General features: G+C 39.4%; 1 protein-coding gene across 5 annotated transcripts in view; it reads right to left on the bottom strand.

The window, feature by feature from the left end:
- ARHGEF3 (Rho guanine nucleotide exchange factor 3) overlaps nucleotides 1-27,672 on the bottom strand; it is a 312,788-nt gene that overhangs the window by 18,044 nt on the left and 267,072 nt on the right. For all 5 annotated transcript variants that reach the window (XM_073351503.1, XM_073351505.1, XM_073351504.1 and 2 more), the window contains 6 exons: nucleotides 21,032-21,202; nucleotides 12,284-12,346; nucleotides 11,851-11,947; nucleotides 11,680-11,756; nucleotides 6,558-6,815; nucleotides 1,559-1,729 (listed from right to left, as the gene is read on the bottom strand). In XM_073351503.1, the coding sequence (XP_073207604.1) occupies nucleotides 1,559-1,729; nucleotides 6,558-6,815; nucleotides 11,680-11,756; nucleotides 11,851-11,947; nucleotides 12,284-12,346; nucleotides 21,032-21,202 (837 nt within the window). The remainder of the gene's footprint in view (nucleotides 1-1,558; nucleotides 1,730-6,557; nucleotides 6,816-11,679; nucleotides 11,757-11,850; nucleotides 11,948-12,283; nucleotides 12,347-21,031; nucleotides 21,203-27,672) is intronic.

Genomic DNA, 27,672 nt, shown 5'->3' with positions numbered 1-27,672 from the left:
TTAGATTTACACGTTTCTTTCTATGACAATCAATGTAGAAAGGCTTCTGCATAGACCCAAACTAAACCATGTTACTTGTGACAGATTAAAGTGACCATGTCTCTAACTGGTTATAAAGTCATGGTGAAAAACTGTAGTTTAGATAGAGCCTCAGAGCTAATGCTTCCTCTGTTACATGTTAATTTACTACTGTGGGTTGCATTTCAGAAATACACATCTAGTATTCAGTCAAGAAGAGCTAAATTTAAGCAGTTTATAATGCAATTCATGGACATTAATTCATGTTTAACATGCTAAATTCATAATTTGTATATTATCATTAAAGACTAAAGCTATTTGCAAGCTGATTAAAAACACCATACTAATACTTGAAATGTAATTAAAATTAGTTGGGTCCTATTTTGGCATTTCAAGGATACAAGCAAAAAGTTGCACAAAACTTCACCAATCTTTCTTCCTAGTTCAAGAGACTTAAGCAAATTTGGTTTAAATATTTGGCTACAAGTAGAGTCCTACAAATCTGCAGATATCCATGGACCATTTTTGCAGCTTGCAGCTCAGATTTGGATACAAAATTAGTATCCACACAGAGCTGTGCAGCACACACTCACCCAAATGGACTGGCTGTCACCCAGACCTCAAGCTCCAGCTTGGCTCTCTGAATCATGCAGCAATGGGCTGCAATATGTGGCATTACCCCGCTGGGCATTTTGGGAGTTGTAATCTCCAGATTGCTTAGATGGAGAAGGTAAACTATAACTTACAAAAAAGAACGTGACCATGTGCTCCTGCGTAGTGAGCTAAGTGCTGCGTGCACTAGAACTGCCGCGTAGGGATGTCTGAGCCCCTGACTGGGAAGGCAGTGCTGCACGTGAGGGCCCAGGATTGTAGCCTCCCTGCCTGGAGCGGAGAAGGGGGTACGGCATAGCCCTGAATCACTGGTGCACAGTGACCTGTGGAGGTGTTAATAGAGCCCTACAAATCCACGGATATCCACATCCGTGGACAATTTTTGCAGATCAGACTATCCATGCAGCACTCTGGTAAGTACTGCATATCTTTTCTACAGGAAGTATAAAAAGGTATCTGCAATTTCCCCTTTCTTTTAAAGAAAAGCAGTTATCCCCAGCCAATCAAGTGGCAGTTCTCCCACAGCCTTCCTGGTGCAAAACACAAATGGTCCACATGAGCTGGGACCACCATTTCATATTTCCACGTCTAGGGCTTGATCCTTCTCCCATTAACTTTAGTGACAGTGGGATCAAATCTAATCTCTCTTACAAATAGATGTAACTGTAGCAGTCCAGAAGATGAGTGAGCTATTTTCTAGGGATTTAAATACAGTGTGACACTGAGGAATTCACCCGTGTTCCTAAAGGCCACCATGAAGGGATATAATCTCACAGAATAGGATCCTGCATAACACAATGGTCCAACCACCTTCCTCTCTCTCAAAATTGAACCAATGCTATATCCTCTCTACCCCAACTTGTAACACCATAGCACTGAAGACACCTTATCTAAAAGTATATAGTGATAAAAAAAATTTACTCCTTACCGCTCCCCTGTTGTTCTTTAGTTCACCGTGACAACACACAACACGTGCGTTATCGATCAGTGCGTCCTTTTGGCCTTCTTCAAGATAAATGAGCCTCTCTTTGTAATACTGGCACTCAGATTCACCTGTCTTTATGTTGATTTCTGCAACTATACCCTGAATTATATTTATCTATGGAAAAAGAACAAAGAGGAATGAAAATACCTGAACTTCCATCAGATGGGCCTTTCACACTCATTCTTAATTGTAAGAAGATAAGAGGAAGAGAGTCACTTTACTTCACAAAGCATTTCATATTTCTTAGTCAGTCTTATAGTGATCTTGTTTGAAAGGTTTCATTTGTAAGGTATGAATGAGAGCGCCAGAATGGAGCAGACAACAGTGTGTTTGTTTCTAACACTTTGCTTCTTTGAAATCTGAAGCTTGCTTCTCGATATCAGCCCTAAATGTTTAGAATGAAGGTAAACAGATTTAACTGTGAAAGCAAATGCATTTTTTATTCAACTACAATTTCTTTATTACAGTAGAACCTCAGAGTTACGAATGCCTTGGAAATAGAAGTTGTTCTTACTGGAAACGTTCGTAACTCTGAACGAAACATTTTGGTTGTTCTTTCAAAAGTTTACAACTGAACATTGACTTAATACAGCTTTGAAACTTACTATGCAGAAGAAAATGCTGCTTTTCACCATGTTAATTTGAATGAAGCAAGCACAGAAACAGTTTCCTTACTTTGTCAAAAAGAAATTTAAACTTTCCTTTTATTTTTTAGAAGTTTACGTTTAACATAGTACTGTATTTGCTTTTTTGGTCTCTGCTGCTGCCTGACTGCATACTTCGGATTCCAAATGAGGTGTATGGTTGACCAGTTAGTTCGTAACTCTGAGGTTCTACCGTGAATGTACGCATGCACACACACACTATGTACATGCCTGCTTGTACCAAATAAACAGCCTATATGTATATTTAAATAATATAAAAATCACATTCATAATCTTCTATTTTGTACTAAACAATGTACAGCAGAAGAAATTAAGGCCTTAATCCTGCAAGACTTTATGCATAACTTTACTCACGTGAGTATTTGTATTGGCTTAAATGAGACTATTTACAAAAATAACGTTATACTTGAGCATTTATGTTTGGAGGATCAGGATTATGAGTAATTTTTCTGTTACTTTGTGGGCAGTATAATAAAAACTATTATTCTCATATTACAAATGGAGAACTGAGTACAGAAAGGCTGTGTTTTGCCCAAGGTCACATAAGAGATTAGCAGTTAGGAATAAATTCATTTCTCCTCGCTTAGCATCATTTCTAGGTGCTAAGAGCAGGTGACTAAGTACTGTGGTACTATCAGTAAAATATTAGACAGGCTTTTCTCACTAAATTTGTGCCAGTTATAAAAATTACATTTGTTAAGGGAATAAAGGCAAATTAATTGTATTTTATTGTTCTGATACTTGCATGTTCTATCAGTTAAAAGTCTAATTTCAATTATTGTGTCTACACTTGTGGGAGTTGAAAAGTACTGGGTAGACAAAGATCCCAAGGAAGCCATAAACAACTAATCAAATTTGTGTTGAAACTCAAAACAACCTACAGCAATATCATGTCAGGCAGTTTCAGATACATTATCCTCTAGAACTTTTGAGGACAGCAGCCATCAGTACCCTTATACAACTTGACCTCTGTGAAACACAAAGGCTAGTAAAGTTAATATGCAAGGTCAGTAACTACAATATCAAATGAAATATGAGAAAGGTGCTGGGTAGGCTCTCTGGACTTTAGTGGATTTGACTTTTCCTATGCTAAAGAAACTGCTTCGTCATCTCCAAAAGAAATCCTGTCTGCTGAAATCTAACCTTTGAACTTCATGTTAGATAAGAGATTTTACAGGGAGCTTAGGTTTTTGTTACTGCCTCATAACTGCTACCTCATAATCACTATACTTCTGTACAGCAAAAGAACCTTCTACAAATTTTGTTACAATCCTAATTTCAAGTACATTAAGATAAGGGCTCACACAGCCCATAATTTTCTCTCTCCATAATTGCCATCGGTTGTCACAACAATGCAGTACAACACTCATTTACTAGTGTGTTGTTTGCATTGGGTGAGGAGGGGTTGCGTGTGTTAAAGTACATTATGCCACCTTCATAAAATTTGAGATTATTGTCTTCAGAAATGACAAAAGTAGTATCTTCCACAACATCATGGTAAATCTCCCTACAAATACCATTTTGCATGTATGGATTTATTAGGTCTTTGGCTTGCAGTCTGGTTCTGTCCTTTTCCCAACTAACAGCTTCAAGATGCTTCTGTTTTATAAGGTAATAACCATGTCCTCCCTGGCTAAATAAACTCTGTGGTCAAAGCTGAGGAGTTCATTAACACAGGATATGATTATTATCTAGATAAAAGAATACGTTTATATTTAAATGTGTTCCCTCTCACTTTTTCCTGTGTTCTGCATTCTCCAGGGATTAGCTATTGTCTTGAGAACTCCTCAGCCATACGCGCAAAACAAAACACGTTTATTTGGCTACCTAAATTTCTGATGCAGTCCTCACCCAGTCACCCACCTCATCCAAAATCTTTTCAATTTCTCTCTTCACTGCTTGAAGGTTAGATCTTTCTCCACTACCCCACTAAGAGCAATCCCTTTTAAAATTTAATTGTATTCACTATCTGGTGTTATATGTGATGACAGCGTGGGAAGGGGATTAGAAGTCCAGGTGGCCATGATTCTTTTAGGTAGAAATTAGCTAATAATGAAGAAAATTTTGAGGAAATATTCACTCAAATTAGAAAATAAATTTTTAGACTGTATTCACAATCATCTGCATTGTCTGCAAACATTCAAGCACAAGTATCACTAGCCTGACTACTTGCAAAAACCAAATTTTAAACTCAAATACTTGAATGTCAAAACAAAAATTTCAGTTTACTAAAAATTCACACTATTAGTGAATTTCATTCAACCAGAGACAAATTACATCAACACAATGCAAATATAGAAGTGCAACTATTCACAACATGCGGAGAAAGTGTTCCATGAGGTAATGCACTAATAAATTTGAGGCACCTTAGAGACCAACAAATTTATTAGAGCGTAAGCTTTCATGGCCTACAGCCCACTTTGAGTATTTAGCAAGCAGCTTGTAAACAGTTCTTAAATAGAAGATACACTACTCAGTAAGTAAATTTGTTACTAATTGATTCATCCTGCTTGAGTTATGGGCATGCAAAGAGGGAGAGCTAACAGCTGTAGCCAACTGGAATTTTACCACTCATTCTAGGGTCACTGGTAAATAATTGTACAATTATGTAAATCCCTTTGAACAGATTGGCTGAAAGCGATATGCAGCCATTCAGAATCTGTAGAATGTGCATAATGTATGGTTCTTTTTGAAGATTCTTTCCCAAATTAATTCTATCAATTCCAATAGAAATATACCAGGGATTAACTGGCAGAGCATATTTCCAGATGGGAGCACAAATTTATTTTATAAACCTAACAATTTTAGGAGATAACATTTAGTAATTATTTGTCCTGAATTTAACTTGGCAACTGTATAGTTTGTGACATACATCATTTCAAAGATAAACACTACTCTGATTAAACAGATTACTGCAAAACTATATGAAATTACTGTAATACCAAGAAAAATTATCCTGATTATATACTGTTAAAACTGCTACCAAATATATCATTCCTGGAAAGGAAGCATTTTGACATGAGAAGGTATTTTATCAGACATTGGCTAGAGACCAAACAAAAACTTGAAATAAAGAATCAGAACTGTTTTATTAAGGTTTCTAATAGTTTTTGATTTAAAGAGAAATTTATAGGGAAAAAAAGCACACACTGTAAAGCATGTAGATTAAAACTTAAATCTGCATGTAAACTCCACATATCGAGGCTCTAAATTTTGCATCATAGCTGATCAGTTTTATATTAAGGAGTAGAGCTGGGCAAGGCATTTGGGTAACGAGTAGCATAGTGATAGCAGATGCATATTCTGTAGTGTCTTATGAAATATTACATTGTCAAAAAAAATAGCCCCTGAATTTTTCAGCAAGTAACTTAAAATCTACAAGCTCTACTTACAACTAAGGCTAATAATGAATTCTGATAAGGATAGAACTTTTAATTAAATGTAGTTCCATTTAATTTGTAATAATTATGCCTGGGATGTTTTAAAAAAAACTGCAAAGGATGTAAAATGGTTTATTTCAAACAAATTTGTTGCATAATACATCTTACTAGCTATGTTGTGACATTCATGCCATACTCCCAAAGAAAGGGCAAAGGGGAGAGAAGTCTGTCAACATGTCAGTCAGGCCCTTTCCTTTAAAAGGATATGCTTTGAATTCACCTCACTTCATCTGTTTTTATTTCATACCACATACACTGATCAGAATAAAACATGGAATAGAGGCCAGCTCAAACCATATCTTTTTCAATACAATTTCTGTGGGTGAAATTCACCTGGGTATGGAGACTGTTCAGGTAATCAATCTGGCTGAACAGGAGTGCTTCTACAACCCCCTAAAAGCTGGGAATGAGGAGGCAGTTAAGAGGGAGTCTCCACATTGGGCCTCCGTAAACCTGCATGGAAGGCCACATTAAGAAAAGATGATCAAGAGATGTCCAGAGAATGGGCTGCATGTCAGCATTTAGAGCTTGATCCAAAGTCCACTGAAGTTACTGGGAGTCTTTCCATTGATTTCAATGTCCTCTGGATTAGGCCGTTACATTGATGCAGTGGCTCCAAACACCCCAGTACAACTGATATGGAGAAGCTGAAGCTGCTATTCCAGGGAGAAAATGATCTACCCTTTCTGGATGTCACTTTAACAGCCATGTGGCCTAATTACATTTTCAGAAAAATCTACATATTTAGACACTCCATTCATTTGTTTAGAATTAGTTTTATGGAACACCCTTCAGAGCTGAGGCTAAACGCTATAAAATTTGTTACAAAAAACTTACTGCTTCTTCAAGGTGCTGTTGATCTGGATGATCATTTGGAGTATGCCTTAAAATTTCTCTGAGCAGCAGTGGGTATTTCACTAGGCGACTTCTTGGGATGTCAAGGAAATTCCAGAGGTCCAGTTTGCGACTGAAAGGAGACTCTAAGCAGCGCTGTAGGAAGTCTTGCACCCTGTGATCCTGTTTCTTGTGGTCCAATAAGGCTTTGGCTGCTACTTGATTACTGCAGTAGCTATCATATGAGTTGAGGCAAGGCAACTGAGGAAAGAGAAAAATGTATTTTGAAACTATAAGCTGTAAAACTGAAAGCAGAAGGGCTGTGTGCTATACAAAAAATCACTCTCTGCTTCAGGTATTTTAAAGTTGATTTAGAGGTCTCTCTCCTTGGTGTTGAACCATAGCTCATTAGTAAAAATGGGAGTTAGATAATGTTTACAAGGTATATCTTCCCCAATTACTAAATTTCCCCTGCAGCAAGATAAATCATTCTACAATTATTCCTGTAAATCATTAGATAAGACAGAAATTAAAGTACCTGGAGTTTGGATTTGGCCATGATACTGTGCTAACTCCTAATTTGCAAATTCTTTTGTACATAGTCCTCACCATTGTTCCTTCATCACCCCTTAAGCATTAATTCAGCAGGTTCCTGTTGGGGAGTCTCCCCAATGAAAAGGGCTCCTGGAGTAGCAGCAGGTGGGAAGAGGCTCTGTGGAGACACTACTAGTCAGCCAGAGAGAACCAGGAGATAGTGAGGAGGCTCAATGCTTTTGCATGGAAGACCTAGCCTCTGGGCTTTTCAGTCCTGTGCGTTCCCTCTCAGTCATCCCAAGTAGTCCTTTCGATCTGGACTTTACTTACTGAAACATTTCCCACACCACCTGGCCTTCTGTTGGAGGTTTCCCAAGCAAAATACTGACCAGACTTCATCATGAAGAAAAAGATCACTGCCAAATGTGACCGGTTGTGAAGATTTGAACAAAAATAAATGGTGGTAGTGCTTGGTAAATTTTTGTAGCTTTTCTATAGGAAGCAAGGAATTGGCACATTGGATCAGACCTGTGGTCCATTTAAGTCTCTGACAACGGCCACCACAGACGCTTCAGAAGAAGATACAAGATACCCCACAGAAGGTAGGTGTGGTAGAATCTACTCACCATGAAAGTCTCATCCGACTCTCTATTAGAGATTGGAATAAAGGATTAGATTTTCTATCACTTTAAAAAAAAATTTAGAACTAACTATATTAAATGTTGATATTGTTACCTATATAAATGCCCAATTCTGCTTTAAATGTTGCTCAGTTCTTGGTTCAGTGGCATCCTGTGGCAATAAATTTCAGTCTGATTAGGAGTTGTGAGAATTTTTTTTTTTTATTTTTTATCAGTTTTGAATTTGCTGGTTTTCAATTTAATTAAATGTCCTCTTGTTCTTTTGTTAGGAGACCGGAACAATTGAATCTCCCGATCTACTTCCTTTATATCATCTATTATTATGTGTTATTGTTTCCCCCCCATTAGTCTCTAGTCTATCGTTACTCTTTTTAAACTCTACAAGAGAGGTTTTCCATATTCCTAATAATTCTCATTGCCTTCCTCTATATCTCCTCTAATTCTGCAATAACCTTTTTGAAATGGTGTGACCAATACTGCACGTTATTCAAGGTGGTGAATCATTGCATTTATATCTAAATTATATTTTCCATATTATTCTACATGCTCTTCCTTATGTATCCTAACATTTTGTTCACTTTTTGACCACGGTTGCACACTGAAAAGAGATGTTTAATTGAGCTGTCCACAACAATGCCCAGGTCCTTGTCCTGAGTTGATACTGTTGAATTTAGAAACATGTGAAGTATAGGAGTAGTTCATTTTTTCCCTCCAATGTGCATTGCTTTGCATTTATCAACACTGAAATTTCATCTACCATTGGGCTGTGCGTTCACCTGGTTTGGTTAGTGCCCTCTGAATTTCCACACAGTCTTTTGTGGACTTGACTAACCTAAATGTGTAACATCTGCAGCTTTTGGCACCTGACTGCGCAATCCCTTTTCCGGATCATTAGTATATCAAGCAATGCTAGTTCTAATATAGAACCATGAAGCACACCACTGTTAAACTTTTGCTATATGAAAAGTGACTCTTAATTCCTACTCTTTCTTTTCTAAGAAAGTTTTTGATCTATGATAGTACTTACTCTCTCCCCATGATAGTTTTTTTGATAATCTCTTGTGAGGGACCTTGTTAAAGGTTTGTGGAAATTCTAACTAAATTATGCCAACTAGTTCTCCTTTATCCACCACTTTGAAACATTCAAAGAATTGTAATAGATTAGTGAGGCATGATTTTCCTTTGGAGAAACCATGCTCCCTATCATATCAGAATTTTCCAAGTATTTTCATTTTCTTTTGTTTTTTAATTTAATTATATTTTTGACCAATTTACCAAGTATATATGTGAAATTTACTGTTTGTAATTCCCTGGATCACCCCCTAGAACCACTTTCAAATACAAGAAGATCTCCTGCTCTCAAATACTCCGGTATAGTAGCTGTTATGTTTTGTTTTTTAATTAGAAAAAGGCAGATTTGTTGTTAGCTGCTCAGTGACTTCACTCTTAAGCTCCATCAAAACTCTTGGCTGTATAACATTTGGGCCTGGTAACTCACTGCTTTTTAAATTTATCATTTTGTCCCAGCACCTCCTCTTCTGAGGCTTATTGTTCAGAACTGAATGCATCTTGGACCCCGCTTAATCTCTAAGTGCAACCCCTCGGGGTGAGAAGCCCAAGGCTGGGGTGGAATCCTTCCATTCTCCTACTCTTCAGACTGGATTCCTGGGGTGCAACACCACATTTGTCAACCATGATTACTCAACAGGCCTGATTTGATTTGGCTGCCAAATTTGTGCAAACCTTAATGCTAGATGTATTTAAAAAACAAAATGGATTGTGTGTGTTAGATGTGAAGATGTATACTATATGGAGTATTATTAGTTTGTTCTTGACACACGGTAAAATTTGTATAGCATGATTTTGGCTCTTAAGTCACTTAGGTGCTTAGGAAAATTTTACCCACAATTTTAAGATAAACAGTCAAGGTACCCAAGCTAAAGAAATCAAGATGATCAAAAGACGGCAGGGACTTTTACAGACTATTTTTGAATTACTGTACATCACCTATCGATTATGAAGCTTCAAAAGATTTAGTACTCTGGTTTGCATAAGTGTCCAACAGTCTCAAATGCTTACCACAAGCTTTTCCAAACCTCTTTGGCCTAAACAAAATCTTGTTGAGAACAAAAGCTATTTTATGATTTTGGTACTTGTTGGTTCCAGCTGTATAAAATACAATCTCAGTCATATAAAGTGTTTTCAGGTGGGTAGGGAGGGAAGCACCTGAAACCTTTGACTAATCAAGGATTTGATAACCAGGGCAACTAGTTCAGCTTTGAAGTCTGCACCAAGGAAAGCACAAAAGACCTTCGGAGTCTGCTAAGCTGGATCCCCCAGTTACAGAGAGCTGAGAGGCTCAATAAGGTACCACAGGGTTAGGGCGCTTAGGCGTGGATCCACAGAGGAACAACGCTGCAAGCCACAAAGCCTGAGTTAGGCACCCAGGCTTCCTATAACATGAACGGGGAGAAACAGGTACCCTAACCACCAAACTATGGGATATTCACGTGTGGGGCACCCTCATTTGTCATATTGAAGCTATTTCACAGTATATAAAGAGAGAGTCATTGGAGCAGGGGGACTGGATCCTGAGTCTCCCACAACCCAGGTGGTTGCCCTAACTACTGGATTAGAGTCTCTCTCTCTGACCCAGTGACTAAGTATTTATAAAGAGTGGAACAGCTTCAAGGAGGAGAGACTGAGGGAGCCCCACATCAGAATATTCCATAGCTCAGTGGTTAGAGCACACCATTGGGGATCTCCTACCTCTCATTCATAGTCTCTTCCTCTCCTGCCCCCGCCCCTCCAGGCGGGGGGGGGGGGGGAGAAGAGAATTGAACCTGGGTCTTCAACAATCCAGGTGAATACATGGGCAGCACCTCCTCCCTGCCTTTTGACTGGGATACAATCTAGTTGGCAGCCTCTGAGTACGTGCCAGATTAGGGAAAGATAGGAAAAAGAGCACCTGTTTGTTTATCACATTGGGGATTAGATGGGAGATAGGCATCCCGACACCTAAAAGGCATCAGCAGCAAGTGCATCCCCAGAGGCAAGAATTTAGGTGTCTAGAGAACTTTTACCCTGAAAAAGTAAGTTAGTTTAGAAAATGATCGAGGTAGCATCCCAGCGGGGATTTTGTGGATCACAGTCAGCCTAAAACTGGGACTTAGGTGCCTAAGTACCTTTGTGAATCTGGGCCTTTGGCACTTTAGTGGTAACTCAGCTAAAGAGCTTTATTTTTATACATGAATATACATAAAATCTTCTAAATTCAAATTACCTCTAACCATATTTGGAGAAGCTGAAGTTTAAATACAAAACAAACAAAATTTCATAATTATTTTACTCCAAGAAAACTAGGGTACATTTTTGTCACTCACCAACAGTTATTAACTAGTTTCATTACACACACACACGCACACATTTCTGACTCTTAATAGCCCAGTGTTTTGAAAAGGGCTGCCAAATATCTTCCACTGGCTATTGCCTTGAAAACTGCAAAACCTATTTTCTGCTGATTATAAAATCACTTTCTTTATACTATAAAATAAACTGTCCATCTAAACCCTTACAAAAGAAAGGTTCTGTATCTTTCCATATAAACATGGGGTCATGTCAGATCCTCAGGTGGCATAAATCAGTGTAGCTCTACTCTGGAACATGATTTTTACTTAAAGTGCTTTTAACACTGCTTATCACTAAAACAACTAGGGCTTTGAAATACATCCTTTTCTAAATTTGAAATGACAAGTCAGATAATTTAGGGGAAATGTTCCTAATTTGATTGTATTGCCATTCTTATTAGCCAACTGTCTCTTTAAAACTTAAGACTTGAAATATACTTTTGAAGAGATACTCAATATAAAAGATAAATGGTCTGATAAAAGATACAAACCAATGAAACAGTTACAAATTAACTTCAAAATTGATTAGAAAATCAGCTTTACCCAGGCCACAAGGATATGACCAACATGCTCAGTAGATCCATCAGGTTTCCTGACCTCCTGAAGCCGCCTAAGGAGATCTGATCAAAATAAAATAAAATAAAAATTCACTTGCTGAACATGCCAAGTATAAATGAGCATAGAATCATCATAATTCATTGAACGAAATTATACCTTCATGTAGCGGGATTAGAGAGTCCAGTGTTCCAAAAATTTGGTTTAATTCTTGCTCTGTCATTATGGAGAGTTTAAGCATAGGGTCATGATAAGCCTGCAAAAACAAGCAAACTTTAGCATATATTTGATATCTAAGAAATTAGAGATAGCTCTTAAATCCTCCCATAACTCTAAAGTGGCTGATAGTATTTTATTCAAATTTTCACAAGCACACTTTGTGTTAGATACCAATTAGAAAAAACACACTCAAAAATTTGAATGTTTCAGAATGTTAAGAGTGTAAAAACAGGGATTGTACTAGTTGTTTTTCAACCTTAACTAGATGGCAGTTGCTACTATTGAATCTACTATTAAAAAAGTGGGGGGGGGTTTGCAGGGGGGGTTAAAGGCAAAAAACAACAATTTTTGTATCATTTATTTATATAAATACCTTTTTTGCTAACTTTAAGTCTTCTATCAAGTCTTCTTCTCCCTGGGAAAGTTCAAAGATAGCCTGTAAAAAAGGACATAATAAATTTCTTATTTAAATTGTACTCAACTTTAAAAGTTGCTGTTATATTCTGAACAGCTGTATTAGTGCAGAGATACATTTTCTTCCTAAATCTAGTTGAAGAAATAAATCTGTAAAAATCAACCATTTGCTAAGCATTACTTTTAAAGACAAGTTCTTGCAAGACTTCTCATGAAACATTTCTTGTCTGAAAAAGTTACACAAGTACAGTTTTTGGTTTGACATGTTTCCAATCCAGGAGGCCATCTTATTTGTTATGATATTTGATGTAACTAAACTATATCAACTATTGTTGGTAAAATAATTGCTGATTATACAGCTAATTAGGAGACAGTTTTGTGTTTGGGTTTTTTACAAAGCATAGTTGGCAAAAGGTTTCAGACTGTCTAATGGAACAAATGTTGGGGTCCCTTTAAATGTATAGGTGGTATTAAAAAGTACTTTTAATTTGGCACAGTATTTTTTCCTTGAAGGAAACATAGCTCTGTGGGACTTTCTTCTCATACTAGCCACTTCTTATGAAGTGAGTTTTGCATTTTATTATTAGAAATAAATAGCAATTTAATGTTATGCACACTTCCAGTGCAGTATCTTACCAATGACAGTATCCAATTAACTTAAATTATATGATCCAATTCTAACCAAGCATAGTAAAAATTAAGTTATATGATTCAGGTATTCTGGGGATAGAGCATTAGTGCAAAAATATTAATGTAAACAATTCTGTTCACTAAACAAGTTTGTCAACTATTAACACACAAAAATCAGGATTTAAAAAATCTTTTAGAAGTTTTGTATTTTATAGACCATGATGGCAGATCCTTTGCAGATAGAAATGGTCACAGCTCAACAATTTTAACCATTTGATGATCTGCCCCAAGTTGGTTAACTGGCATTTGTCTCAGAAGGATCACTGCAACCATGAAGCTGCAGCAGCTTCTGCAGAGCAGCTCCATTTCTTGCTTGAAAGAAAGCATTCCTTCCCTATACAAATGTACTTTCTTCCATTTCTGGTTGGGCCAGGGGACTGTCCCCCTTCCTGGTAAAAAAAATAACCTAATTTATGTTACTTACACCTTTGTAACCTTCCAGGTGCACCATAGCAATACGGTATTCCTAGGCATAAAGCTTTCAGTACTTAGGAAACTCCAACTGGTACATAATGCTGCGGCATGTTTCCTCAGCAGCAATGACTACCACAACACATCAAACCTGTCCTCTGCTCTCAATGCTTGCGTCTCACAGAATACTAGATGAAGTTTAACGGCCTGGGCCCAGGAAATGTAAAAGAGAAAGTTAAGTTGTAGGATGAAGACTGTGGTGAAAACTTTGCTCCTCTGGCACAAGAGAACTTTTTACAATAAAACGGCAAAGCTCATCTGTGTAGGAGACAAAGCTTTTTCAGGCACCAGCCCAAAACTGTGGGATGAACTCCCACAGAAACTAATGACCATCATCATAAACCACACCATCTTCTGCTTGAAGTGCAAGGTACATTTCTTTGACCTTTCCTAACGAATACAGAGCAACGTGTTATTTAAAAAAATCCAAAACAAAATACTTCACTGCATGTACTTTTCCCTCCAGAGAGAGGGTGAGAAAACAAAGTCATGACAAATGTTAGTCACATTGCTTAATACGCTACTGCAAGGAACTCAGATACCATGATGATGAGTACAATGTAAGAACCTTTATAGAACAGAACAGAACACCCCTTTGAAATTCCCCACATAGTTATTTGGGCTGAGAGCAGGATTGAGACAGAATGTTTATCCTATGCAAACAAGTTCATTACTCTATTTTTCAACGTGTCCTTCAAAGTTCTCAATTTTTAAAAGGTATTTCCTATGAATTCTTGCACTTTGTTAAAACCTGCAAGAGAGACTGTCTGAGGTTACTGTTTGTTTTATGACTCAAGTGTTCTGGGAAAGTTTATATTATAAACTTGAATGTTACAGCTGAAAGTGTTTGTAGAATTGAAAAATCCTTGATAGCTACATTTGCTGGAGTTTAGGGGCAATTGGCCTAACACAAATGATAATATATATACACACCTTGGAAATGGAGCGCTAGAGTTATTTCTAGGTAAAGTGATCTGTAATCAGAGTTTAAATTTGGTTTTAAAACATTTTCCTTTTTCCACCTTTCATTTGAATACCTCACATGGACTAAATATTTCCTTCAATAGAAAGCTAATTAACTTAGAAATACAGCAGTCATGCTAAATTAGAGCCTGCTTCTGCTACCCTTGAGTCAATACGAATTTAGCCATTGACTTCAATAGGAGTTACTCAGAATGCATCTTGCACAGCAAAACATAACATGTCCTGCAAGTTCTTAGCATGTGTAGGGAACAACCTTCTGATTCAGAAAGTGGAGGAAACAACTAGGTGATCATCCATTTTGGATCTGGTTTTGACAAAAAGGGATACATTAGTTGCAAACATGAAGGTGGTTGGGAACTTGGGAGAAAGTGATCATGATCTGATAAAATTCAAGATCCTAAAGAAAGGAGGATATGAGAACAGCAACACAAGGACACTGGACTTGAAAAAGGTAGATTTAAACCACCTGAGAGCAAGAGTAGGCAAGGTCCCATGGAGAGACTAATTAAAAAGAAAAAGGTGTCAAAGGGGGGTGGCAGTTCCTAAAAGATGTAATACTAGAGCAGGGGTGGGCAAACTTTTTGGCCCGAGGGCCACATCGGGGTGTGAAACTGTATGGAGGGCCGGATAGGGAAGGCTGTACCTCCCCAAACAGCCTAGCTCCCACCCCCATCCGCCCCGCCTGCCCCCCTCAGAACCTCCGACCCATCCACCACCACCCCCCTTGTCCCCTGACCGTCCCGTCCCGGGACCCCCGCCCCTAACAGCTCTCTGAGACCCCATCCCCTATCTAACCCTTCCCGTTCCCCATCCCCTGGCCCGCCCCAGAACCTCCGCCCTATCCAACTGCCCCCTGTCCCCTGACTGCCCCTTATCCAACCCCAGCCCCCTTACCATGCTGCTCAGAGCAGCATGTCTGGGAGCTGCGCCGCCTGGCCAGAGCTACACACACTGCTGCTCTGCAGGAGCACGCAGCCCCATTCCCAAGAGCGCTGCCTGCGCAGCAGCGTGGCAGGAGGGGAGAGGCCGAGGGCTAGCCACCCCAGCCAGGAGCTCAGGGGCTGGGCAGGACAGGCCCATGGGCCACACAGTTTGCCCACCTCTGTACTAGAGGCTCAACTTAAAGCTATTCTAATGGAGACTAATGTGGCTGCACAAGGAGCTTTTTAGCACTTTAAAAACCAAAAGGGATATACAGGAAATGGACGGAGGGGCATCGCCAAGGCAGTATATATGGGAATAGCTCAAGAGTGTCGGGACAAAATCAGGAAAGCCACAGCAAGGAACGAGTTACAACTGGCAACAAACGGACATCAAGAAGGGGGGGGGGGGTTCTACAAATATGTCCCATAAAAAAAAAACCACACTGAACACCAGGGATGGTGTGGGTCCACTGCTCAATGAAGGTGGTTAGTTGGTGATGGACGATGAGAAGACAGATCTGTTCAATGCCTACTTTGCTTCAGTCTTCACACAAAAAACATGTGACCAGACCACTAGCAAAGTTATCATAGACAATAAAAGGGAAGGGTTGCAGATCAGGAAAGGTAAAGAATGTTAGACATGTTTCTAACTAATCTGAAGAAATTCAAGTCAGCGGGCCCTGATGCTATTCACCCCAGGGTGCTGAAGGAATTAGCAGAAATTTCAGAATCATTGGGAATAGTATGTGCAAGCTCCTGGATGACAGGAGAAGTCCTAATATAGTGCCCATCTTTAAAGGGGGGTGGGGAGGAGGAGCTAGGGAACTATAGACCAGTCCCCCTGACCTCAATACCTGGGAAGCTATTAGAGCAATGAACAAAACATTCAATTTGCAAATACCTTGAGGATGAATGGGTGAGCAACCAGCATGGATTTACTAAAAACAAATCATTCCCAACTTGACTTCCTTCTTTGACAAGGTAACAGGTTTGGTGCACAGGAGGAATGCAGTGGACACAATATTCCTGGACTTAAAAAGGGTTTTGACACAGTCCCACATGACAGTCTCATAAATAAGCTGGAGAAATGTGGGCTCGGTAGAACTACCATTAAGTGGATACATAATTGGTTAAGCAACTGCAAAGAAAGAGTAACTATTAATAGAATGATGTCAGATTGACAGGAGTTCCACAGGGATCTGTTTTGGGCCCAGTGTTATTTAACATCTTTATTAATGATCTGGATATAGAAAGAGAGCATACCAATCAAATCTGCAGATGAAACAGAGTTGGGAGTGGGTGGGCAGTTGCAAACACTTCGGAGGATAAAGCAAAAATTCAAAGGGATCTTGATAAATTGGAAAACTAGGCTATAGACAATAAAATGAAATTTAACAAAGAAATGTAAGGTGCTACACTTAGGGAAGAAAAACCAAATGCACAAATACAGAATGGAGAATAACTGGCTTGGCAGCAGCACTGTTTAGAAGGATCTGGGAGTTGTGGCGGATCACCACCTCAACACGAGTCAACAATGTGATGCTGTCACAAAAAAAGCAAATGCAATTTTGGTTTGCATTAACAGAGGCATAGCATGCAAGTCACAGGAGGTGACAGTACTGCTCTACTTGGCACTGGTTAGGCCTCAGCTGCAGTATGGTGTCCAATTTTGAACACCATTATATAGAAAGGTGAGAGAAACTGGAAAGGATCCAGAAGCAAGTGACAAAGATAACCAAAGGCTGAATGCAAATGAGCAAAGGCTGAAGGAACTGGGTATATTTAGTTTGGAAAAGAGGAGATTGGGTGGGGGGGCATGACGGAGGTATTCAAATACTTGAAAAGCTGCCATAACAATGATAGAGAAAAATTGTTCTCTCTTGCCACAGAGGGCAGGACAAAAGGCAATGGGTTGAAACTACAGCATAGCAGATTTAGATTAAATCTCAGGCAAAACTTCCTAACTGTAAGAGTAGTAGGACAATGGAACAAACTGCCTAGGGAAATCACGGAAGCTCCTTCACTGGAGGTTTTAAAAAAGCAGTTGGATAGCCGTCTGTCTTTGATGGTTTAGACACACAAGTCCTGCATCGTGGCAGCAGGAGAGAATAGATGAGCCTTATGGTCCCTTCTAACCCCTATGATTCTATGAATTCTGGAGGTTCCAGAGTTTGAAAATCATGTTTGCATTGAACCACAATGGGAAAATCAGTACTGTAAAGTTTATGTAAGTGGCATTCCCTTCACTTCTTCATGGCCTCTTCAGACAGTGCCTCATTTGTAAATATTTGCAGAGGGCACCTAGTAGAATCCTATTATTAGGACCTCCCCACCTGCAAGAAGTTTATATTCTCCTAAACCTCTGATGCTCTGGTTTAACCAATCTGACACATGACAATTACCTTCCTGACCCTGAGAGGAGAGCAGAAATGTACACCTACACTGTTGACTAGAGAGGCCAACTTTCATTTCTGGGAAGGGTGCCATAAGAGCACAGCCAGCATAGGCTGTGTAGAGTGACATCCTTGAATCAGCATTTTCCCTGAGTGTCCTGGCAACATTTCCCTCTCCAGACTGCCATGCCCACTTTGGGGTTGTTCCTCTCTGGCTGCAGGCCATTAGTGGAGGCTGTGGGTGCATGACACAAAAGAGTCTCTTCTACATCACCAGAAGACTTTCTACAATTGAGGGCTCTGTGCCAAGGTCTGCACCCAGCAGAGACCAATGTAGATCCTCGGTCAATTGAGTAACATTGTAAGTATCAGGGGGGTAGCTGTGTTAGTCTGTATCCACAAAAACAACAAGGAGTCTGGTGGCACCTTAAAGACTAACAGGTTTATAAGAGCATAAGCTTTTGTGATTAAAAACCTCACTTCTTCAGATGCACAGAATGAAAGTTACAGATGCAGACATAAATATACTGACATGTGAGGTAACTCCCTTCTCTTCATAAGTGGAGAACCAGTGTTGACAGGGCCAATTCGTTCAGGGTGGATGTAGTCCACTCCCAACAACAGATGAGGAGGTGTCAATTCCAGAAGAAGCAAAGCTGCTTCTGTACTGAGCCAGCCACTCCCACTCCCTATTCAAGCCCAAATTAATGATGTTAAATTTGAAAATGAATTTTAGTTCTGCTGTTTCTCTTTGAAGTCTTTATGCATCCGATGAAGTGAGCTGTAGCTCATGAAAGCTCATGCTCAAATAAATTGGTTAGTCTCTAAGGTGCCACAAGTACTCCTTTTCTTTTTGCGAATACAGACTAACATGGCTGCTACTCTGAAATCTTTGAAGTCTGTTTCTGAAGTTTTTTTGTTCAAGTATAGCTACTTTCGAATCGGTTATAGAATGTCCAGGAAAACTGAAGTCTTCTCCAACTGGCTTTTGTATGTTACCATTCCTGATGTCCGATTTGCGTCCATTTATTCTTTTACGTAGGGACTGTCCGGTTTGGCCAATGTACATGGCAGAGGGGCACTGCTGGCACATGAGGGCATATATAACGTTAGTAGATGTGCAGCTGAATGAGCCTCTGATGGTGTGGCTGATGTGGTTGGGTCCTCTGATGGTGTTGCTAGAGTAGATATAGGGACAGAGTAGGCAACGAGGTTTGCTACACGGATTGGTTTCTGGGTTAGTGTTTCTGTGGTGTGGTGTGTAGTTGCTGGTGAGTATTTGCTTCGGGTTGGGGGGCTGTCTGTAAGTGAGGACTGGCCTGCCTCCCAAGGTCTGTGAGAGCGAGGGATCGTTTTCCAGGATAGGTTGTAGATAGTTGATAATGTGCTGGAGAGGTTTTAGCTGGGGGCTGTCCGTGATGGCCAGTGGTGTTCTGTTATTTTCTTTGTGGGGCCTGTCCTTTAGTAGGTGATTTCTGGGTACCCGTCTCACTCTTTCCATCTGTTTCCTCACCTCTCCAGGTGGGTATTGTAGTTCCAAGAATGCTTGATAAAGATCTGGTAGGTGTTTGTCTGAGGGATTGGAGCAAATTTGGTTTGTATCTTAGGGCTTGGCTGTGGACAATGGATTGTGTGATATATCCTGGATGGAAGCTGGAGGCATGTAGGTAAGTATAGCGGTCAGTAGGTTTCCGGAAAAGGGTGGTGTTTATGTGACCATCACTTATTTGCACTGTAGTGTCCAGGAAGTGGATATCTTGGGTAGACTGGTACAGGCTGAGGTTGATGGTGGGGTGGAAATTGTTGAAATCCAGGTGGAATTCTTCAAGGGCCTCCTTCCCATGGGTCCATATGATGAAGATGTCATCAATGTAGTGCAAGTAGAGGAGGGGTGCTAGGGGATGAGAGCTGAGAAAGCGTTGCTCTAGGTCCGCCATAAAGATGTTGGCATACTGTGGGGCCATGCGGGTACCCATAACAGTGCCACTGACTTGAAGGTATAAGTTGTCCCCAAATCTGAATTGGTTGTGGGTGAGGACAAAAAGTCAAAAAGCTCAGCCACCAGGTGTGCCGTGGCCTCATTAGGGATACTGTTCTTGACAGCCTGTAGTCCATCCTCATGTGGAATATTGGTATAAAGAGCTTCTACATCCATGGTGGCCAGGAAGGTGTTTTCAGGAGGATCACCAAGGCATTGTAGTTTCCTCAGAAAGTTGGTGGTGTCTCGAAAATAGCTAGGAGTGCTGGTAGCATCGGATTTAATCTGTATATTATTTGTATAGTAAACTCCTACTGAAAGCTCCCTGGTAGATTGTGCTTTCCTGTGTGCACACAGTACCTAGCGTGTACATTATTCTGATTGCATTATTTATCTGTATGGTAGTACAGATAAAACCACCACCACCACCATCCAAACATGCACACCTACACAAACAATTTTAATTTCAAATATCAATGTTACTATACAGAAATTATTGCAACTTTGTTCTTAAAAAAGAAAAAAAAAAATCACACACACACACACACCTAGTACGGTTTCATTATAAAGACCATAGGTAGAATCCTGTTCCATTGAGTTCAATGGAAAAATTCTCCATAGTAGAACCAGGATTTTACCCTGTAATTTCAGTGCTAAACTAATGTTTACTAATTTACCATCATCCTTGAATTCCATGCTTTAGACCAGTGTTTCCCAAATGATGGATCCCAACCCATCAGTGAGTCACAGAAAGGTTCTAGATGGGTTGTCAAATCCAGGGATATATTTTCCTGGCAAAAAACAAACATACAGGGGAGCTCCCCAGAGGGAGGGATGTTGGAGAGTGAGGCCACCCCACACTTTAGTGGCGGCTCAGATCCTACTGAGCTGGAGCTGGGGCATTCAGAGCCGCAGTGCTGCACAGTACTCCATCATGATGGAGCGGCAGCCAGACCAAACCTGAATGGCATTGCAACCACATGTGCCAATTCACAACTCCCGAAGTGGGGAGCTGTGTCCAGCCCTGCAGGAGAGGAGCCGCCACTGTAGGCAAGTGTGGACTGGGCTCGTTCTCCAACCCCCGGGCCTCCCCTACACACCGGGCCAGGATGGGATGAGGGTTGTGATTTTGGAGCAGAGGGTGCAAATACGTAATAGAGGGTTGCAAAGAGACAAAATGCAGTTGGTGAATTGCCTTAGTAAGAAGTTTGAGAACCACTGCTTTAGACAAAACTGTCAAACGTTTAGAAGGATAGAAATAATAGTACCTCTTGACGCTTGATTTCTTTGGATGTAAGCATCTGATTGACACAAACATCAAAGGTCTCACTCCACAGCTTGCTGTCCCTCCTTTTTGTGCTAGCAGGGGGTGCATTTCGAGACCACGGTCGTGGGGTAAACAGATCAGGGCGACTGTCACTACGGAAACTGATTGAACGCTAAGAAGAAAAGACAAATGTTAGAGAGATCAGTTGGCTCATGTTTCATTTCAGATTCCCCAAAACAAGAAATACATTTACAAGAAAAAGTTACATATTTTTGCAATCAAATGGTCTATGTAACTATTAATTCCAATTTTTCAAGGATATTGGCACTACAACCTTTTAATTATAGTACTAGGAACATAAGAAATGGCATGTGAAAGCATGTTTCTAGCCTATATATATATATATATAACCTCATATCTGCTCTCTATCCTCAGCGTGTATAGGACTAATGTGTACATTCTATGCAGAGCATTCATTACACATTGCAGTCAATAAGAACATAAGAACGGCAATACTAGATCAGACCAATTGTCCATCTAGCCCAGTATTCTGTCTTCTGACATTTACCAGAGCCAGATGCTTCGGGAATGGACAGAACAGGCAACCATCATCCCCTGTCACTCACTCCCAATCAGAGGCTAGGGACACCCAGAGCATGGGGTTGCATCCCTGACCATCTTGGTTAATAGCCACTGATGGACCTAAACTCCATGAACCTAATTCTTTTTTAAACCCAGTTATCGTTTTGACATTCATAACATCCCCTGACAATACGTTCCACAGGTTGTGTGAAGAAAACTTCCTTTTGTTTATTTTAAATCTGTCGCTTATTAATTGCGCTGGATGACTGCTAGTTCTTGTGTTATGTGAAAGAATAAACACCACTCCCTATTCACTTTCTCCACACCAGTCACGATTTTATAGACCTCTGTCATATTCCCCTCTTAGTTGTCTGTTTTCCAAGCTGAAAAGTCCGAATAATTTTCTCTCTTCTCTTAGGAAGCTGTTCCATACCCTTAATATTGGGGTTTTTTCCAACCGTCTCCGTACTTTTTTCAATTCTAATACATCTTTTTTGAGATGGGGTGACCAGAACTGCACACAGTATTCAAGGTGTGGCCAATACCATGGATTTATATAGTAGCATTATAATATTTACTGTCTTATTATCTATCCCTTTCCTAATGGTTCCGAACATTGTTAGCTTTTTTGATTGCTGCTGCACATTAAGCAGATGTTTTCAGAGAACTATCCACAATGACTCCAAGATCTCTCTCGAGTTGTAACAGCTAATTTAGATCCTATCATTTTGTATGTAAAGTTGGGATGTTTTCCAATATACGTTACTTTGCATTTATCAACATTAAATTTCATCTGCCATTTTGTTGCCCAGTCACCCTCTTTAGTGAGATCCCCTGTAACTGTTTGCAGTCTTCTTTGGACTTAACTATCTTGAGTAATTTTGTATCATCTCCAGATTTTGCCACCTTTCTCCAGATCATTTCCAGTCAAAATGAACTGCTGCAATAGTGGCATATTGGTACAATATATCAATGTAACTTGTAAGTAAAACAGATCAAGGTCCTAAAGAAATAAAATTATATCTCTATTCAATCAATACCTAAAGAGTTGTAATTGAGCAATATCCATCAGCCCAGATCTGCATACCCATGCAATAATTTTAGATATTGCATCTAATTCCGATTCAGCAGTTGTAGAGCAGGCCTAATGTCTAATATTTTTATAGGTTGAATAATTCGATAACTTCATTTTATGCAAATGACATTTTTTCTAAATGTTGCAGGAGTCTCTGTCTTTCCTCCTCACTTCCATTCCCACAACTAAGATGACAGTATTTTGTTCATTTTTGCGATTAAAGTAGTTAACTGGTATTGAATACAAAAGGGCTAGGTTCAGATTTGATACGTTGGGGTAAAACTGGCAACTAGTGTAACTTGGATACTATCTTATACAAGGTAGTAAAGTACAATATTTGCTAAATAAATTGTTCAGTTATATTTAGTTTATCGTTTTAAAGATTTAGAGAAGAAATCATACTACATATTTTGGAAGAAAAATTCAGGTATTACAATATGAATACATGGTCAGGGTATCAACATGAAGTGGATAAATTAATCTTTCACTGTTTTATATCTTCTTTAAATCCAACCTGTAGTCCTCAGCATGATGAATCTATTGGTTAAAATCCATCCTATTCAACAGCACAAGTTTCCTTCTGCTCAGGGAAGGTGCAGTTCTGAGGTGCAATAATTTAACAGACACTGAGGCAACTAGAGGGAATAAAGCCTGACAAAATGCCACAGTACAACAGACTAACTTTAATTGCCCAGGGAAAGATGTCCTCAAACCTAGCTTATTTGCCTGTTATTTGCCCTGACCTACACAGAACAGACTATGGAGGAGTCTGCACAATGGTTTTCTGCACTATTCTAGGTATGTCCATAAACAGGATTCAATACTTAAAAAAACCACACCCACACAAAATAAACTTTAAATGAATACATTGGTCTGGGAGTTAGAATTTCACAACACTAATAACCACTGTACATTCATCATTGCATAGCAATGAGAGATCCTGGTCACAGGCAGTAAGGAGGTTAAAACATGAAGTAGAGTTATTAATAAGATAATTTAAAACATGCAAGCTGTAAATACGTTAGTTACAAGAGTGTCAAAAAGAAAGTTACTGAAAAATTCATTCAAATTAGGGCTGTCGATTAATCGCAGTAAACTCACACTATTAACTCAAATTAATCACAATTTATCACAGTTTTAATCACACTGTTAAACAATACTAATTGAAATTTATTAAATATTTTGGATGTTCTTCTACATTTTCGTATATATTTTATTCTGTGTTGTAATTGAAAGTGTATATTATCTTTTATTACAAATACTTGCACTGTAAAAATGATAGTGTTTTTCAATTCACCTCATACAAGTAGTGCAATGCAATCTCTTTGTTGTGACAGTGCAACTTACAAATGTAGATTTTTTTTTGTAACATAGCTGCATTTAAAAACAAAAACGTAAAATTTCAGAGCCCACAAGTCCACTCAGTCCTCCTCTTGTTCAGCCAATCGCGAAGACAAACAAGTTTGTTTACATTTGCAGGAGATAATGCTGCCCTCTTCTTATTTACATCATCACCAGAAAGTGAGAACAGGCATTTGCATGACACTTTTGTAGCCGGCATTGCAAGGTATTTACATGCCAGTTACGCTAAATATTCGTGTGCCCCTTCATGCTTCGGTCACCATTCCAGAGGACATGCTTCCATGCTGATTATGCTTGTTAAAAAAATAAGGTATTAATTAAAATTTGTGACTGAACTCCTTGGAGGAGAATTGCATGTCCCCTGCTCTGTTTTACCCGCATTCTGCCATGTATTTCAAGTTATAGCAGTCTCAGATGATGACCCAGCACATGTTCATTTTAAAAACACTTTCACTACAGATCTGACAAAATGCAAAGACAGCTACAGCACTAAACTCAAGGTTTAAGAATCTGAAGTGCCTTCCAAAATATGAGAGGGACGAGGTGTGGAGCATGCTTTCACAACTCTTAAAAGAGCAACACTCCAATGCGGAAACTACAGAACCCGAACCACCATAAAAGAAAATCAACCTTCTGCTGGTGGCAACTGACTCAGATAATGAAAATGAACACATGTCGGTGAGCACTGCTTTGGATTGTTATCATGCAGAACCCGTCATCAGGATCCATGTCCCCTGGAATGGTGGTTGAAGCATGAAGAGACATATGAATCTTTAGCGCATCTGGCATGTAAATATCTTGCAATGCCAACTACAAAGTGTCATGCAAATGCCTGTTCTCACTTTCTGTTGACACTGTAAACAAGAAGCAGGCAGCATTATCTCCTGCAAATGTAAACAAACTTGTTTGTCTTCGCGATTGGTTGAAGAAGAAGTGGGACTGAGTGGACTTGGAGGATCTGAAATTTTACATTGTTTTGTTTTTGAGTGCAGGCTTTTGTTTTTTTACATAATTCTACATTTGTAAATTCAACTTTCATGATAAAGAGATTGCACTACGGTACTTGTATTAGGTGAATTGAAAATACTATTTATTTTGTTTTTTTACAGTGCAAATACCTTTAATCAAAAATAAAGCACTGTACACTTCGTATTCTGTGTTGTAATTGAAATCAGTATATTTGAAAATGTAAAAGACATCCAAAAATATTTAAATAGTATTCTCTTGTTTAACAGTGCAATTAATCGTGGTTAATTTTTTTAATCATTTGACAGCTTTAATTCAAATGAAATTAATGGTTGTGGCTTCCATTTGATAGAATTAATACCCCTCCTACCCAAAGGCATTTTCATACACAAAGAAGCCTTTCAGTTGGCACGCACAATGTTTTTTTCAGTTATATCTTTAGAGATAGGAAGCCCCTATGAAGTCACACACAGAAGTGTGTGAAATGGATGTACACCTGAAAAGAAGGAAATGTGTTAATAGTTGGGATGATAGGGGGAGCAATGTAATCATCAACAAAGTTTAGCTTAAGGTTCATATCCTTTAAGTATTTGTGATGGGTCATTCTTTCCAAATCTTTAGCACTGCCTTACTTCTTAGCATTTAAATGTGACATGTTAAACCCAACCTGTGTTAGCCTGTTGTCATATCAAGCAATGTTATCTTTCAAATTTTATATAAATTTACCATATACTATTTTTGGAACAACGAAGTCTAGATGATGTGTGACCACTATCTCCAGATCAGTGGAATAGCTGACCCTAAACCTCATAGCAACCACCGAAGAATCTGCCTGAAGTCACACTTGCAAGTTAAAATGTTCCATTTGCCTGTTTTTTTTTTTATTAAACGTTTTGACAAAATGCAAAACAAGTTTCATTTTTTCAACAAGAGTCCAAACTAAAAATTGATATCTTGAGTCCTCAACATTGCTTATTTTCAACAGACCCCTTATTAATATCACTACGACAATGACGATTCTATGGATTTTCTTCTTTTTCATATCCTACCTCTAGAGTGCCTGAAATACTCCAAATTGTTTAAAGACTATATCTTTTTCTTGTGGTTTTAAGCACTATTTTATATAGCATAATCACCTTTCTTTTGCCTTGAGTAAGAGCAGTTTTAACAGTAAATGTTACTCTTGTTTCTCGGTTGAAGGAAGCACATTCAATGGTTAGCTGAATTTCAATAGCTGAATTTCCCCTCAGCAAGACGTCAGTAAAGTACAAAACAGTCAATGCCTGAATTAGCAGGGGAAGCAAAAAGTGGATGGGAACCTGGGAGGCTGTGACCATGAGATGGTCGAGTTCAGGATCCTGATATCTGATTTGTATGCACAGTAAGATGCACAGGAAGAAAGGAGAGCAGCAGAATATGGATCCTGGACTTCAGAAAAGCAGACTGACTCCCTCAGGGAACTGATGGGCAGGATCCCCTAGGAGAATAACATGAGGAGGAAAGGAGTCCAGGAGAGCTGGCACTATTTTAAAGAATCCTTATTGAGGTTGCAGGAACAAACCATCCCAATGTCCAGAAAGAATAATAAATATGGCAGGTGACCAGCTTGGCTTAACAGTGAAATCCTTGCTGATCTTAAAACACAAAAAAGAAGCTTACAAGAAATGGAAGCTTGGACAAATGACCAGGGAGGAGTATAAAAATATTGCTCAGGCATGCAGGAGTGAAATCAGGAAGGCCAAATCACAATTGGAGTTGCAACTAGCAAGGGATGTTAAAAGTAACAAGAAGGGTTTCTACAGGTATGTTAGCAACAAGAAGGAAGTCAAGGAAAGTGTGGGCCCGTTACTGAATGGGGGAGGCAACCTAGTGATAAAAGATGTGCAAAAAACTAATGTACTCAATGCTTTTTTTGCCTTAGTCTTCAGGAACAAGGTCAGCTTCCAGACTACTGCACTGAGCAGCACAGTATGGGGAGGAGGTGACCAGCCCTCTAGAAAAGTGAAGAAAGAAGTGATTCAGGACTATTTAGAAAAGCTGGACGAGCAGAAGTCCATGGTGCCGGGTGCACTGCATCCGAGGGTGCTAAAGGAGTTGGTGGATGAGATTACAGAGCCATTGGCCATTATCTTTGAAAACTCATGGCAATTGGGGGAGATCCTGGAAGACTAGAAAGGCTAATGTAGTGCCTATCTTTAAAAAAGGGAAGGAGGAGGATCCAGGGAACTACAGGCCAGTCAGCCTCACCTCAATCCCTGGAAAAATCATGGAACAGGTCCTCAAGGAATCCATTTTGAAGCACTTGGAGGAGAGGAAAGTGATCAGGAACAGTCAGCATGGATTCACCAAGAGCAAGTCATGCCTGACTAACCTAATTTCCTTCTCTGATGAGTTAACTGGCTCTGTGGATGAGGGGAAAGCAGTGGACGTGTTATTCCTTGACTTTAGCAAAGCTTTTGATATGGTCTCTCACAGTATTCTTGCCAGCAAGTTAAAGTAGCATGGGCTGGATGAGTGCACTATAAGGTGGATAGAAAGTTGGCTCGATTGTCAGGCTCAATGGGTTGTGATCAATGGCTCCATGTCTAGTTGGCAGCCGCTATCAAGCGGAGTGCCCCAAAGGTCGGTCCTGGGGCCGGTTTTGTTCAATATCTTCA

This window comes from Lepidochelys kempii, chromosome 7 (genome assembly GCF_965140265.1).
Source record: "Lepidochelys kempii isolate rLepKem1 chromosome 7, rLepKem1.hap2, whole genome shotgun sequence".
Classification (NCBI taxonomy): Eukaryota; Metazoa; Chordata; order Testudines; family Cheloniidae; genus Lepidochelys; species Lepidochelys kempii.
This window is presented reverse-complemented; position numbering and strand designations above follow the sequence as displayed.